Source organism: Chelonoidis abingdonii, chromosome 5, assembly GCF_003597395.2.
Source record: "Chelonoidis abingdonii isolate Lonesome George chromosome 5, CheloAbing_2.0, whole genome shotgun sequence".
NCBI classification, from domain to species: domain Eukaryota; kingdom Metazoa; phylum Chordata; order Testudines; family Testudinidae; genus Chelonoidis; species Chelonoidis abingdonii.
The window spans coordinates 129304837-129319413 of record NC_133773.1 but is presented as its reverse complement, the minus strand read 5'-3'; the positions used below and the strand labels follow the sequence as shown (position 1 = coordinate 129319413).

At 42.1% G+C, this 14577-nt stretch overlaps 1 protein-coding gene across 2 annotated transcripts in view; it reads right to left on the bottom strand.

Annotated features, from left to right (window-relative positions):
- The window catches only part of SLBP (stem-loop histone mRNA binding protein), a 32684-nt gene that overhangs the window by 13047 nt on the left and 5060 nt on the right, over positions 1-14577 (bottom strand). For both annotated transcript variants that reach the window (XM_032769711.2, XM_032769712.2), the window contains exons 3-6: positions 11112-11216; positions 10166-10225; positions 9761-9892; positions 9313-9462 (exon numbers count right to left, since the gene is read on the bottom strand). In XM_032769711.2, the coding sequence (XP_032625602.1) occupies positions 9313-9462; positions 9761-9892; positions 10166-10225; positions 11112-11216 (447 nt within the window). The remainder of the gene's footprint in view (positions 1-9312; positions 9463-9760; positions 9893-10165; positions 10226-11111; positions 11217-14577) is intronic.

Genomic DNA, 14577 nt, shown 5'->3' with positions numbered 1-14577 from the left:
CCCAGTTCAGTGAACACATCTTACGAGCCTAGGGTAGAGCAACACCACTACGCGTGTACAAGCTGTCTCGCGCGAGGGAGCGCTGAACTCGTAGTGATCTGAGGGTGGATTCTGATGAACTGGTGTTTATGCGGTACGTGGTCAAGAGCAAGACCTGTTGCCACTACAAGAGGCACTCTTCGACCAAAGACATCTGTATATCCTAACTGACCTACTTACTTGTTAGAGGGAGGTTCATTCATGGATCAGTAACTGTAAAGACAGAACGATGGTTTTTGCGTGGGGTAATAAGCAGGGGTCTCCAAAAGACCTGTACTAGGGCCAGGAAAAGAGAAGTTGCAACATATTCATAAAGTGTCTGGAAAAGAAGGAGTAAACAGTGAGGTGGAGAGGTTTCAGACAATACAAAATTACTGAAGGTAGTTAAGATCCAAAGCAGACTGTAAAGTGTTACTCACAAACTGGTTCAGAGTGGGTAGGCCCTGTTTAGTACCTGTAATCAGCAAAAGAACAGGAGTACTTGTGGCACCTTAGAGACTAAACAAATTTTTGGATAAGCTTTCGTAGGCTAAAGCCCACTTCTCGCTGCATGCAGTGGAAATACAATAGGAAGATATATATATCCCCAGCTACCAACAAGAGTCCGCCCAAGACTCAAGGTCATAGACAGATCAATCCTGAGCACAGCCTGGATTGACTACAGGAAAGCCTACGACTCATGCCGCACACGTGGCTCTGTGAATGTCTGGCGCTATACAAAGTCAGCAGGAACACTAAGGACCTTCCTCAAGAAAACTCGATGGAACTATGGAAGACAACACTGGAAGTCAATTCAAGGCAGTTTGCCAGCAAGTGCCATCAAATGCGGCATATACCAAGGTGATGCACTGTCCCCGCTGTCTGTTCTGCATTAGGCTTAAAGCCCCCTCGGCCAGATAAATCACAAGGACTGGATACGGGTATAAGGTTTCAGGAGTGGAACACCATAGCCACCTCCCTACATGGATGACAATCAAGCTGTATGCTAAGAAGAACGAGATAATCGACTCCCGCTAATCCCCTGATGGCAAGATCTACAGTGAAGGATATCGGGATGTCTTCGGACTGGAGAAGTGTGGCCGGATGGTAGTGAACGAGAGGAAAGGGTAGTCAAGACTGATGAGGTGGAACCTACCCAGCGGCCACATAGCAGACATACAGACCCAGCTAGCAAGTACCTTGACGTCCCACAGTCACATGGAACCATGATGAGGAGCAAGGAAGAAAGCAAACATCCAAGATCACCAAAGGAAATAAGACAGGTCCTGAACAGCCAGCTCAGTGGAAGAACAAGATACCCGCGCGGTATAGTGAGGCTGACCAAAGGAGGACATGGAAGGCTTGCCGATGTGAAAACCCCGGAACTGCCTCACAATGCACGGAGGTTTTCCACTCAAGTCCACACGCAGAGACTGTTACCAGCTGGAAAGAAGGCGGGCGGGGCCTTGGTGAGCGTCGAGCCACTGTCCCTGGAATAACCCGGAACATCCAGGAGTAACATCAGTAAGATGGCCCCGAAGATGGAAGCTACTGAAGAGAATGCCTGAGGTCAGCAGCAGACATGGGAAGAAGACCAGCGGAAAGAAGCGGCCATGGTTCAAGACAAGACCCGCATGGGATGTACCATCGACAGATAGCTGAGGTTGGCTGAATTGGGAAATCCTACCAGTGGCTGAAAGGGCTGGACTAAGACAGCACTGAGGCCACTGACATAGCAGCAACAGGAAACAGGCAGCTGAGCACCAGATCCATTGAAGCAGGGGTCTACCACACTTTAGAGAGAGACCGCAAGGTGCAAGACCTGGTGCAGAGAGGCTCAGAAGACAGTCAAACACATAGTGGCAAGGGTGTAAGATTGCAGGCAGGAACATGCTACACTGAACGGCACAACCAAGTGCTGGCATTGTGTACCAGGAACGTCTGGCACAGCGTATGGGCTAAGACCTTCCCAAGACCAGATGGGAGATTTCCCAACAGAAGGTGTGGGAACAGCAGGCTGAGACGGACTAGGCAGGTACTGGCAGTCACCAGACGTCGTGGTTATAGACAGAGGACCAGAAGACAGCGGTGGTGATAGATATAGCAGTGCCAGTGACAGCAACATCAGGAAGAAGGAATATGAGAAGCTGGAGAAGTACCAGGGCCTGAAGAGAGAAATTAGAGAGGATGTTGTGAAAATGAAGGCCAGTGGTCGCCAGTGTGGTAGGAAGCACTCGGGGCGTGACTCCTAGCTGGGTGAGTGGTCCAACAGATCCAGAACAACTCACTTTTTTACCCAGTGTGATTTTTGCCCAGACAGACTCTGTTTTATCCATTCCATCACTTTTTATTTCATTACAGTTAACCTCATCATTGATGTACAATGCTACTCCACCACCTTTGCTTTTCTTCCTGTCTTTTCTAAACAGCATCTAACTTGTCAAGTAATTTTTGACTTGTTCTTTCCATATTTTAAACTCTGATCCTACCTCATTTTCACTGGCATTCACTATGTTGAATGTCCAATCGCCACCAACCTTTTTGGTGAAAATCAAAAACAAACAAAGAAGTGAGTAATGACGTCTGCCATTTCCACATTTTCTGTTATTGTCTTTCCCCCTGTCATTGGGTAAGGCGCCTACTCAGTCCTTGATCTTCCTCTTGCTTCTAACGTATTTGTAGAATGTTTTCTTGTTACCCTTTATGTCCCTAGTTAGTTTGATCTCGTTTTGTGCCTGGGTTTTTCTAATTTTGTTGCTACGTACTTGTGTTATTTGTTTATATTCATCCTTTGTAATTTGACTGAGTTTCCACTTTTTGTAGGACTCTTTTTTGACTTTTAGATCACTGAAGATCTCCTGCTTTAGCCAGGGTGTTCTCTTGCCATACTTCCTATCTTTCCTACGCAGTGGGATAGTTGCTCTTGTTCCCTTAATAATGTCTCTTTGATGCCAAGGGAGAGCTCAGATCTAGTCTCACTTCACCAAGTCTTCCTATGTGATGCAGAGCAAGTCACTTAAACCCAGATTTGGGAAACTATTAATTGTTTTGGGAACCCATAATTGAGTTCCAGGGGTTTTATTCATTTAAATTGTATTGTCCCTCACACCGCACTTCAGGTTTTAACAGTCAACAATTATAATTTTAATTGTCAGAGTTGTTTGGATCAACGACATCTTCCTGCATTCTTTGCTACTTCCACCAGCTTGAGCAAGCCAAGCAAATATTACTAAATGATGGAAATAGCAAGTTCTAAAATATTTAGAAAAATTGTTTATGCCGGATGAAACAAAAGATTATTAAACTGATATCCCATTAGTATAGTTTTGCACATTTGCAAAAGTCATTCATCTTTGTCCTAATCATTTTATGTACTGTGTCCAATTTCTACAACTATTTATCTTACACACACTGATATTGTGGAGTTTAATTTCACAAAGTTAATATTAGATTGTAATGAGCCAGCTCAAAACAGAAGAGCACAAATCTGTCCCAAATAGTGATTACCTTCAACGTAACAAGCCCTTAACAAGACAACCTTTGCCCTTTATATCCTCCAGTTTTTTCCTAATTTCATCAAGAAGATAAGCCTTGTGTTCTACTCCCTTGGGTTAAACAGTTTTATTCTTCTATTTGTACGGGCTAAAAAGACTGCATGCAAAGTATACCTAAAACCACTAAAAATAGAGAGTTATATAACCTTTGGGACTACTGACCAACACAGCCAATCTCCAACAGATTCAAATGAGCAGGAATCTAGGCATCATTTAAGTGTTGCCTTCAAAGTCTTCTTGCTACGTCTGAGGCAAACAGAGTAGCATGTCTGTCATCTATACATGAGATGGCGTCAAGAACAGCACAAGGGGAACCACTCAGAGCAAAGAGGCCCTAGCAGTGGACAGCAAGAACACTGGTGAGGCGTTGCTGGGACCAGCTGAGGCAATAATCAAGCTACTGAGAAAGTCCTTACCACTTATTCCGTTGTAAGTTAAATTATTGGGACTGAAGAGCAATGCAATTGTCAAAGATAGCAATATTGATACTTGAAGAACCGAGCATTATGGAAGGCCAATTTAGTGGGAAGAGAGCCAAGTGGACTCTTCTGTGATAGAAACGAAGTGTAGCTGAATTTTGTGCCACAGGATAAAGGGGTTAAAATACACTCTTTTAGAAACTTGGTAAAATTCAGTTCCACTCAAACACACATTAAAAACATTACCTACTTCTCCTGAAATCTATGAAGAGAGGTCCAATGCAGCTCAGTCGAAAGTCATGGCTTTCAACTTTAAACATGCTTACGCTCATTTCCCCGCTCTAAAACCACTTTACAAATGTGAAGGTCAGAATCACAGATTAATCTTGTTTCTTTTGAAGCTGCATTTCTACTTAAATTTATATCACATGGGGCCATGTCCATTTTGTCTGTTTCAGAAAATTATTTTCTCACCAATGCCAATATCAGATAATTCCCCTTTCAGTTGTAAGAGGAAGTAGGCTGTTCCTGTCAAAAAGCTCTTAAGCAGCAAAACATGCAGAGCCAGGGATCATCATCACTGTTTCCACAACCCTGCAGTCACCGAATTTGGTACCTCCTGGAGACTGACAGGCAAAAATTTTGTAGTAAGAGGTCACTAATTTGGAGGCATAACCTTTTTTGGGGGAGGGAATGGGGGGTAATGCCATGGCAAAACAGAGCATTAATGCCTAAATTGCTCTGTGTTATTCATATCAGTGATACTCAGACTTCAGTGGTTCAGGACCCACATTAGGGATCAACACTACCCAATACAGCCAGTAGAGTGAATGGAATGACAGGGGAAATGTTTAGTTTTATTTATTTATTTATTTTACTCTCACAGCAAAATGACTGACCAAGTATTATTTTTATAAACTACTAGGGCTGTCAAACGATTTAAAAAATTGTTAATTGCAATTAAAAAGTTTTAATTGCACTAAAATAATAGAATACCACTTAAAATTATAAATATTTTTGGATGTTTTCCTACATTTTCAAATATATTGATTTCAATCACAACACAGAATACAAAGTGTACAATGCTCACTACTTTATATTATTTTTTTACTACAAATACTTGCACTCGTAAAATCGAAAAAATAGTATTTTTCAATTCACCTACATATAAGTACTGTAGTGCAATCTCTTTATTGTGAAAAATGCAACTTACAAATGTAGATTTTTTTTTATTTTTACCTGCACTTCACCAAAAAACAAAACAGTAAAACTTTAGAGCCTATAAATCCACTCAGTCCTACTTCTTGTTCAACAATCGCTCAAGACAAACAAGTTTGTTTTTACATTTTTACAGGAGATAATGGCTGCCCTGCTTTATTTACAATGTCACCTGAAAGTGAGAAAAGGCACTGCATTGGCACTTTTTGTAGCGGCATTGCATAGATATTTATGTGCCAGATATGCTAAACATTTCATATGCCCCTTCATGCTTTGGCTACATTCCAGAGGGACATGCTTGACCATCCTCACTCCACTTGTTAAAAAAATAAATGCATTAATTTTAAAAAATTGAGTCAGTGACTCAGCTCCTTGGGGGAGATTGTATGTATTTTCTGCCCTGTGTAGTTTACCCTCCACACTACGCCGTTAAATCGATTTTAACAGCATTAAATCGATTTAACGCTGTACCCGTCCACACTACAGTGCTCTTTAAATCGATTTAAAGGGCTCTTTAAATCGATTTCTGTACTCCTACAAAACGAGAGGAGTAACGCTAAAAATCGATAGTATTACTTCGGAATACTGTTAGTGTGGACGGAAATCGACATTATTGGCCTCCGGGAGGTATCCCACAGTGCACCACTGACCGCTCTGGACAGCAATCTGAACTCGGACGCAGTGGGCAGGTAAACAGGAAAAGCCCCGCGAACTTTTGAATTATATTTCCTGTTTGCCCAGCATGGAGCTCTGATCAGCACGGGTGGCGATGCAGTCCCAAATCCAAAAAGAGCTCCAGCATGGACCGTACGGGAGATACTGGATCTGATCGCTGTATGGGGAGACAAATCTGTTCTATCAGAGCTCCGTTACAGAAGACGAAATGCCAAAGCGTTTGAAAAAAATCTCCAGGCTACACAGTGCTGCGTGACAAGCGTAACGGGAAGCCAGAGACTCAAATGGACGCTAATGGAGGGGGGGGGTACTGAGGACTCCAGCTATCCCACAGTCCACAGCAGTCTCCGAAAAGTATTTGCATTCTTGGCTGAGCTCCAGTGCCTGTAGGTTCAAACACATTGTCCGGCGTGGTTCAGGGAATAGCTCCTCAGTTTACTCCCCCCCCCCACACGTGAAAGAAAAGGGAAAGAAATCATTTCTTGACTTCTTTCAATGTCACCCTATGTCTACTGAATGCTGCTGGTAGACGCTATGCTGCAGCAGTGAAGCGCAGTATTCGCTCCTCTCTCCCCTCCGGTGGCAGACGGTGCAGTAGGACTGGTAACGGTCCTTATGAACCCGAGTGCTCCAATGCTTGATAATGGTTCAATATCTAACATGTTGGCCTGAGATGAGGCCAGCCCGGGGGGGCGCCTGGCTAAAAAAAACAGGAATGATTCCTGGTCACTCCCAGTAGATGTACAGAACGGCTGGTAACCGTCTTCATCATAGCAACTGGGGGCTGAGCTTCAATCAGCCCCCTCCCTTTCATGTGTAAAGAAAAGATTCTGTACTGCCTGGACTATCATAGCAGTGGGATGCTGGGCTCCTCTCCCCCACACCGCTTAATGTCCTGCCTGGACTATCATAGCACCGGGAGGCTGCCTCCCCTCATTTTATGTCACTAAAAACTCCTGCATTCTTTATTACTTCATGACACAAATGGGCGGGACACTGCCACGGTAGCCCAGGAAGGTTGGGGGAGGAGGGAAGCAACGGGTGGGGTTGTTGCAGGGGCACCCCCTGTGAATACTGACACGGAGCAGCTGTGCTCTCTGATACACTGGTCCTCTAGTACACTTGCCCCATATTCTAGGCAGGACTGACTCTATTTTTAGAAACCATAAAGGAGGGATTGACTCGGGGAGTCATTCCCAGTTTTGCTTTTGCGCCCCCGGCCGATCTCAGCCAGGGGCACTCATGATAGCAGTAGACAGTACAAAGGGGGAGAGATAACCGTCATCTCATTGCCAGTTTACTCCAGCAGTAGACGGTACAGAACGACTGGTAACATCTCTGCTATCATGCAAAAGCAAATGAATGCTGCTGTGTAGCGCTGGAGTATCGCCTCTGTCCGCGGCATCCAGTACACATATGGTGACTGTAAAAAAAAAAAAGCTGAACGGGCTCCATGGTTGCCGTGCTATGGCGTCTGCCAGGGCAATCCAGGGAAAAGGGCGCGAAAGGATTGTCTGCTGTTGTTTTCCCGGAGGAAGGAATGACTGACGACATTTACCCAGAACCACCCGCGACAATGATTCAACCCAGAATTCCAAGGGGCGGGGAGACTGCGGGAACTATGGGATAGCTATGGAATAGCTACCCACAATGCAACGCTCCAGAAATCGACGCTAGCCTCGGACCATGGACGCACACCACCGAATTACTGTGCCTAGTGTGGCCGCGTGAAATCGAATTTATAATATCTGTTTTATAAAACCGGTTTAATGTAATTCGGAATTATCCAAATATTTAGCATATCTGGCAATAAATACCTTGCAAAGCCATCTACCAAAGTGCCCATGCCAATGCCTGTTTTCACTTTCAGGTGACATTGTAAATAAGAAGGGGGGCAGTATTATCTCCTGTAAATATAAACAAACTTGTTTTGTCTTAGCAATTGGCTGAATGGACTTGTATGACTCTAAAAGTTTTACACTGCATTCAAAAAAAACAGTTGATGTAACCAAAAACACAAATCTACATTTGTAAGGTGCACTAACAGTACTTTTTATGTGGTTGAATTGAAAAAAAACCTTTTTGCAGTACAAATTACAGTACAAATATTTGTAACAAAAAATAAAGTGAGCACTGTACACTTTGTATTTTGTGTTGTAACAGAAATCAATATATTTGAAAACGTAAATTACTGTATATACTTGTTCATAAGCTGAATATTATTGGTACAAAGTGACGTATCAAAGAGCGAAGGTTGGCTTATAAACAGGTCTACCCCAAAATTTGACGATTTTAAACTCTAGGGAATCATTGAATTGAATATCTAATACATTGTCGTCATTTTGTTTCCTTGGAGTGTCGGCAGACATGGAGCCCCTCAGCTCCCTGTGGCCGCTTTTCGCCATTCCCAGCCAATGGGAGCTGCGGGAAGTGGCACCATTTCCCACAGCTCCCATTGGCTGGCAACGGCAAACCGCTGCCACAGGGAGCTGAGGGGCTCCATGCCAGTGAATGCTCCAGGTAAACAAAACGTCCCAACTGGCCAGCGGCTTACCCTGACGGGCCGGGAGCCAAAGTTTTCCAACCCCTGAAATATAGGGTCGGCTTATGTAAGGGTCATACAGTCTTTGCTATTTTTACCTATCCATTTTGGGCGTCAGCTTATAAACAAACAGGATAATGAATGAGTATATATGGTACAACTGGTATGTATTAACTGATTAAAACTGTAATTAATTTTTTTCTTTTAGTTAATCGTGTGAATTAACTGTGATTAACTGACTGGCCTATCAATGACAATTGGTTAACAACATAGTAAAAGCCTCCTGATCGATTAATAATTAAAATCACGTTTTAATATCATATGCTGTAAAGAGCCACTCAAATGGAGTCTCCTGAGCCACAAGTATTGCCGATTTATACCATTCTGAACATAAGATAGATCTAATAGCTTCTGCCAATTTGTGTTGTGCTAGAACAGTGCTTCAGATATGAAATAATGGTGACAGTGGGGCTTGGTTAATCTTATTGTCTAGAATGGGCTTTAGGTTCTGGCAGGCAGAGCCTTCAAGTCCTTAGTAGTAGCTTCTTGGGTTTACAAAGATATAGCATTCAAATTTGGCAAAAGGTAGCCTGAAGGACTTGGAACAGAAATTATCCTTGGTGACAACACACGTGGATGCCAGAGGCTTGCTAAATATGGAGAGCCAGGTGAGCCTTACATAGTCTGACTGAAAGTGAACTGAATTGGAACTTAGCTATAAACAGAAAAAAGTGTTTATATGGTGTGAACATTTAATACTACTTTAATCACTTTGAAAAGCTGTGGATGAATAAATTAAAATGTTCAGATGAATCAGATGATAGCATAGTCATTTTCTGAAGGAACTGTAATGTATTAGAAGAAAAATTGCTTGATCGATACATACATTGCTTGTAAGTCACTTCCTTCTTCAGCAGGAGGGTCCCAAGAATGCAAAGCAACCTTCCACAGTCTGATCTGCTGGTCCCAGGACCTACGGCTATACTTCTTAAATTTATTTGGAGTCCTAGGATGGACCCCTGGTACTCGATGACACCTATTTATTCAGAAAATTATTATGAAAATTCCACTATAGCTTTTCAAATAATCTTTAAAGTGACTGAATTTGTCTAACACTGGAAGTCTATTAAATCCCATTCTCAGAATATTTTGGGTTGGTTTTAAACCCAGGCAGATATTTAAGATAGTTAAGCTGCTTGATTATTGTGCAGCTCAGGTTTCTCTCTCCTTCACTCCAGGAAGTTTGGTCTATAAACAAATTTAATAAGTAACCAAATGTGAAGAACCAGACATGCACAATGTTTACATATTTATAATACACTAACAAAACTTACCTTGGAACTTCTTTAATGTATCTGTCATATGCAATTGTGTTTTTTCCATAATTTATCTGTTTTTGCCTTCTCATCAGAACCACTTCATCTGTCTCAAGATCTACTGTTACAGTGGATTCCTTTGAATCAGAACTAGAGAAAAAAGAGATTTGAATTGCATTATATTCTTGTGAGCACCAGAACACAGAAGCCCCCACAGTTACAGCAATTCTTAGACCTGCTGCACCAATTCAGTTTACTTCTAAAATGCCTGTTCAGGATTTTGTTGAATTAGCATGTTACAAGGTGAACTTATTAAAACAAATTGATTATTTCCAACAAGGAAATCATGGATATACAAGGAATTTAAAAGTAACTATTGCAGGATATTTTTTCATTGACCTCCAGAGATGAATTTACACTTACCTTCCAGAAGAGGACTTCCTTTCTCTTGCAAATTCATTTATCAAGAGCTTTCTTTTGTATCTAGAAAAGAGAGTTTATACAGTATAAATATTTGTTTAAAATAAGAAAAATGTATGTTACTTTCATAAATTGTTTCCACTGAATAATTAATATAACTTCTATTAATGTTCATCTTCACTGCAACTTTGGCTGGCTGGTTGGTCTTGCCCACATGGCTCAGGGTCTAACTGATCACCATATTTGGGATTGGGAAAGAATTTTCACCAGGTCAGATAGGCAAAAACCCCCAGGGTCCCTGCCATTCTCTGCAGCATGGGTCAGTTGCAGGTTTAAAGTAGTATAAATGGTGGATCTTCAAATTATGATTTAAAGACTTCAAGTTATGAAGACTTCAGTAACTCAACCAGAGGTTAGAGGTCTAATTCAGGAGTGGGTGAAGTTCTGTGGCCTTCAATGTGCAGGTCTGACTAGATGATGATGATGGGTTACTTCTGATCTTAATCATCTTTGAAGTTCAAAATCATAGGTGCACAGTAAGCATTTTTTCAATCATGGAAATGAATCTTCAGATTCCAAAAGAGAGATGAAAGACCCATCTTTCAAAACTCTACCTACAGTCTTATCACAGTAATTATCATGAAAACAGATGAGTAATGGATGGGATGACATTCAAAGACAGTCAATCTCACAGCAAGACAATCCTGAATCTGCTAGACTGTTGGCAGTTCAGTGATGTTGGCCACCTCCTTCCAAAGGACTACATCACTTTTACAGTATTTCTAAGTCTAAGCTGGCCTGGGAACAGAAATCAGAACTTATCACTTATGGCTGTCATATATAGAGACATTTCATTATTGTACTGCTATAATACTGAAGGTAAAAAAGCAGCTAAGACTCTACAAGAAGAGGTCTTTTTTGCAACACCAATCATATATAACCTACATACCTTGCAATTTCTTTATTAACGTTGGTCCTCATTTCATCTTCTTCAACTACAGATCCCCAGTCTGAACATCTTGAAAAGGGCCCAGGACCTTCTGGTGTTGTAAAACTGAAAAACAAAATCTCTGCATGAAAACTGGAATGTTATCCCAATTCCGACACCTAATTAATCTCTAATTTGATAGCTATTTAAAGTATTTTCAATAGGACTGCTTACTTAATGTATTCCTTATGTGTATCCAATCATATCTACACGCACTAATAAAAAAAGTCTACAAAGTTTCAGATTAGTTACTATTGCAGAGCTTGTATAGCTTGTGACGCTGGTGGCCTGGTTATGCTAGAGTGTATTCAGGTCAATTCACTTGTGTACATCGAAGTAATGGTTAGATATATAAACATGTATTCAGACTTTTAAACTCCATGAAAACTATTGGAATGTTACTGGTACTGTTTTCATTTATCTATTCCTGTCATAATGTAATAGCAAACATTTACCCAGTAAATACCCTGATAACTAAATTACCCATCAAGGAAATCTTGTGAAATGCTAATGAAGGACTCATGGACAGAAAATGCTTATTTCAAAGTGAGTGGCCATTATGCATATGGTGGGAGGTCAAACATCTATGTGCACTCCTCACACATTGTCTTAAAGGGAAAAGCCCATGTGGGTAGACATAATCAGCATGTGTAGACGTTATTGATATAAACTGGGACCATATAGAACATGGGTTGCAACAAGGTTCTGTAGTGCACCAAATTCTATGTAAAGGGGTCATATAAGGTGTCCAAGACCAGGTTACTGGTTATGATTATGCTGTCTGTATCATTTCTGTAGTTGAAGTATGAATATTGGCTGTGTGATTGTCTGTATTTCAAACTTGTTCTGTGTTACTGGAAAAGTCTCAGACAAGCTGGTGTCAGCTCTGCTTAGCCTGCTTGAGGGCCAATAAGGACCATCAACTCACACAACTGATCCATCGAAAGAAGGCGGATACGCCCTGTGACTCACTGGAGTGAGCAAGAAACTGGCCCATGTGACTGCAAACTCCATTTTGCTGTAACTTTCCACAGTAGGAACAAAGGAGTGTTCTTACACCTGGAAAAGTCTATATAAGGCGAAAGCCTGATCTCCATTTTGGTCTTCAATCCCGCTTCTTACCTCTGGAGGAGCTTTGCTGCAAGCTGAAGCTCTACACAAGGACTGATGACCCATCCCAGCGGGGGAGTTACTCCAGGACTTAATTTGAACCTGCAGTTACTTCATCACTGCTACAAGCCTGAACTAAGGACTTTGCATTACTGTATGTAATTGATCCAGTTTAACCAATTCTAGCTCTCATCTTTATCTTTTCCTTTTATGAATAAACCTTTAGATATATCTAAAGGATTGGCAACAGCGTGATTTGTGGGTAAAGATCTGAGGGGTATATTGACCTGGGTCTGGGCTTGTCCTTTGGGATCGAGAGAACCTTTTTCTTTACTGGGTGTTGGTTTTCATAACCATTCATCCCCAGGACGTGTGGACTGGTGGTGATACTGGGAGAACTGGAGTGTCTAAGGAAATTGCTTGTGTGACTGCGGTTAGCCAGAGGGGTGACACCAAAGTCTGTTGTCTGGCTGGTTTGGTTTGCCTTAGAGGTGGAAAAACCCCAGCCTTGGGCTGTGACTGCCTGTTTGAGCAATTGTCCTGATTTGCACTCTCAGTTGGGTCCCGCCAGAACCACATCGTCACGTGGCGTAGTTGGCAGGATCCACAGAACCAGTCAAATTAAGCTTTGGGTCAGAACCCCACGCTATCTAAAATTGAAATTTGTATTGAGAGTTTGGTAAGAGGTAAGAAGCAGGATTGAAGACCAAAATGGAGATCAGGCTTTCGCCTTATATAGACTTTTCCAGTGTAAGAACACTCCTTTGTTCCTACTGTGGAAAATTACAGCAAAATGGGGTTTGCAGTCACATGGGCCAGTTCTGCTCACTCCAGTGGTCACAGGGCGTATCCGCCTTCTTTCGATGGATCAGTTGTTGAGTTGATGGTCTTAATGGGCCATCAAGCAGGCTAAGCAGAGCTGACACCAGCTTGTCTGAGACTTTTTCAAGTAACACAGAACAAGTTTGAATACAGACAATACACAAGGGCAATATTCATAACTTCAACTACAGAAATGATACAGACAGCATAATCATAACCAGTAACCTGTAACCTGGTCTTGGACACCTTATATGACCCCCTTTACATAGAATTTGGTGCCACTACAGAACCTTGGTTGCAACCCATGTTCTATATGGTCCCAGTTTATATCAATAACGTAACAGCATACTTCTGTGTAAAGGAGCTATAAACATGGATTCAAGAAATGATCCATCATCTCTGGACTGTTTGGATTCTAATAGGGCAGAATAACTGAACAAGAAGAGGGAGATCCCCAGAATTAATCTAGGTAGCCCTGAAAGGCTTTTGGGAAACTGGAAGTTTATTACATCTTTGTCACTACTGGAGTTACAAACTGTGATTTACCTGTTATTATATTTTACCCGCTTTAACCTCTCAATAACTTTTTCTTCTTAGCTAATAAATCTATAGTTAGTTTACTATAGAACTGGCTGCCAGCATCGTCTTTGGTATAAGATCTGGAGTATCAACAGATCTCATGTAAGTGGGCTCTTGGGACTGAGAGAAACCTGATCTGGTCTGGTTTTTGGTCTGGGTGGCAAGATAGACTGGAAGGCTACGACTGACTCCATGGTAAGACTGGTACAGTGAACCAGGTGTCCGCCTTGAGGTAGACACTCACTGTTGAGAGTCACTCCAGACAGTATAACACAGCCATGGGAGAATGATCTGTATTCTGTTATGTTTCTTGCATCAACAAATTGCAGAACTGATAACAGGACCATGCAAGTGTAATTTAAGGCAAGGGAAATGTGCAGGTGAGAGAATCTGTCCTGCCAACAACAGACAAGCCACAAACAAAGCTTGACTTTCAGCTGCTAAACTGTGTTTGCAGGGTCACATGGTAAGAAACGTCTTCCTTGTAAATGCAGCACATTCTGAAGCCTTGAAATGGAAGTGGGACACAAACACTGAACTCAATGACAATTCAGTTTTCAAAATACTACAAACATTTCAGTAGTATAGTTTCTCATTTATAATGCTGGCCTCTTCAGTTAAACAAAAACTACAGATTGTGCGGTAGCGAAAGGAAAAAATAACATGCTTTATATTACATTAAAAGCCACAACAACAGGGGTGGGCAAACTTTTTGGCCCAAGGGCCACATCTGGGTCTGGAAATTATATGGCGGACCATGAATGCCCATTAAATTGGGGGTTGGGGTGCAGGAGGGGTGTACAGGCTTTGACTGGGGGTGCGGGTTTGGGGATGAGGAGATAAGGGTGCAGGAGGGAGCTCTGGGCTGGTACTAAGGGGTTCGGAGGGCAGGAGGGGGATCAGGGTCAGTGCACAG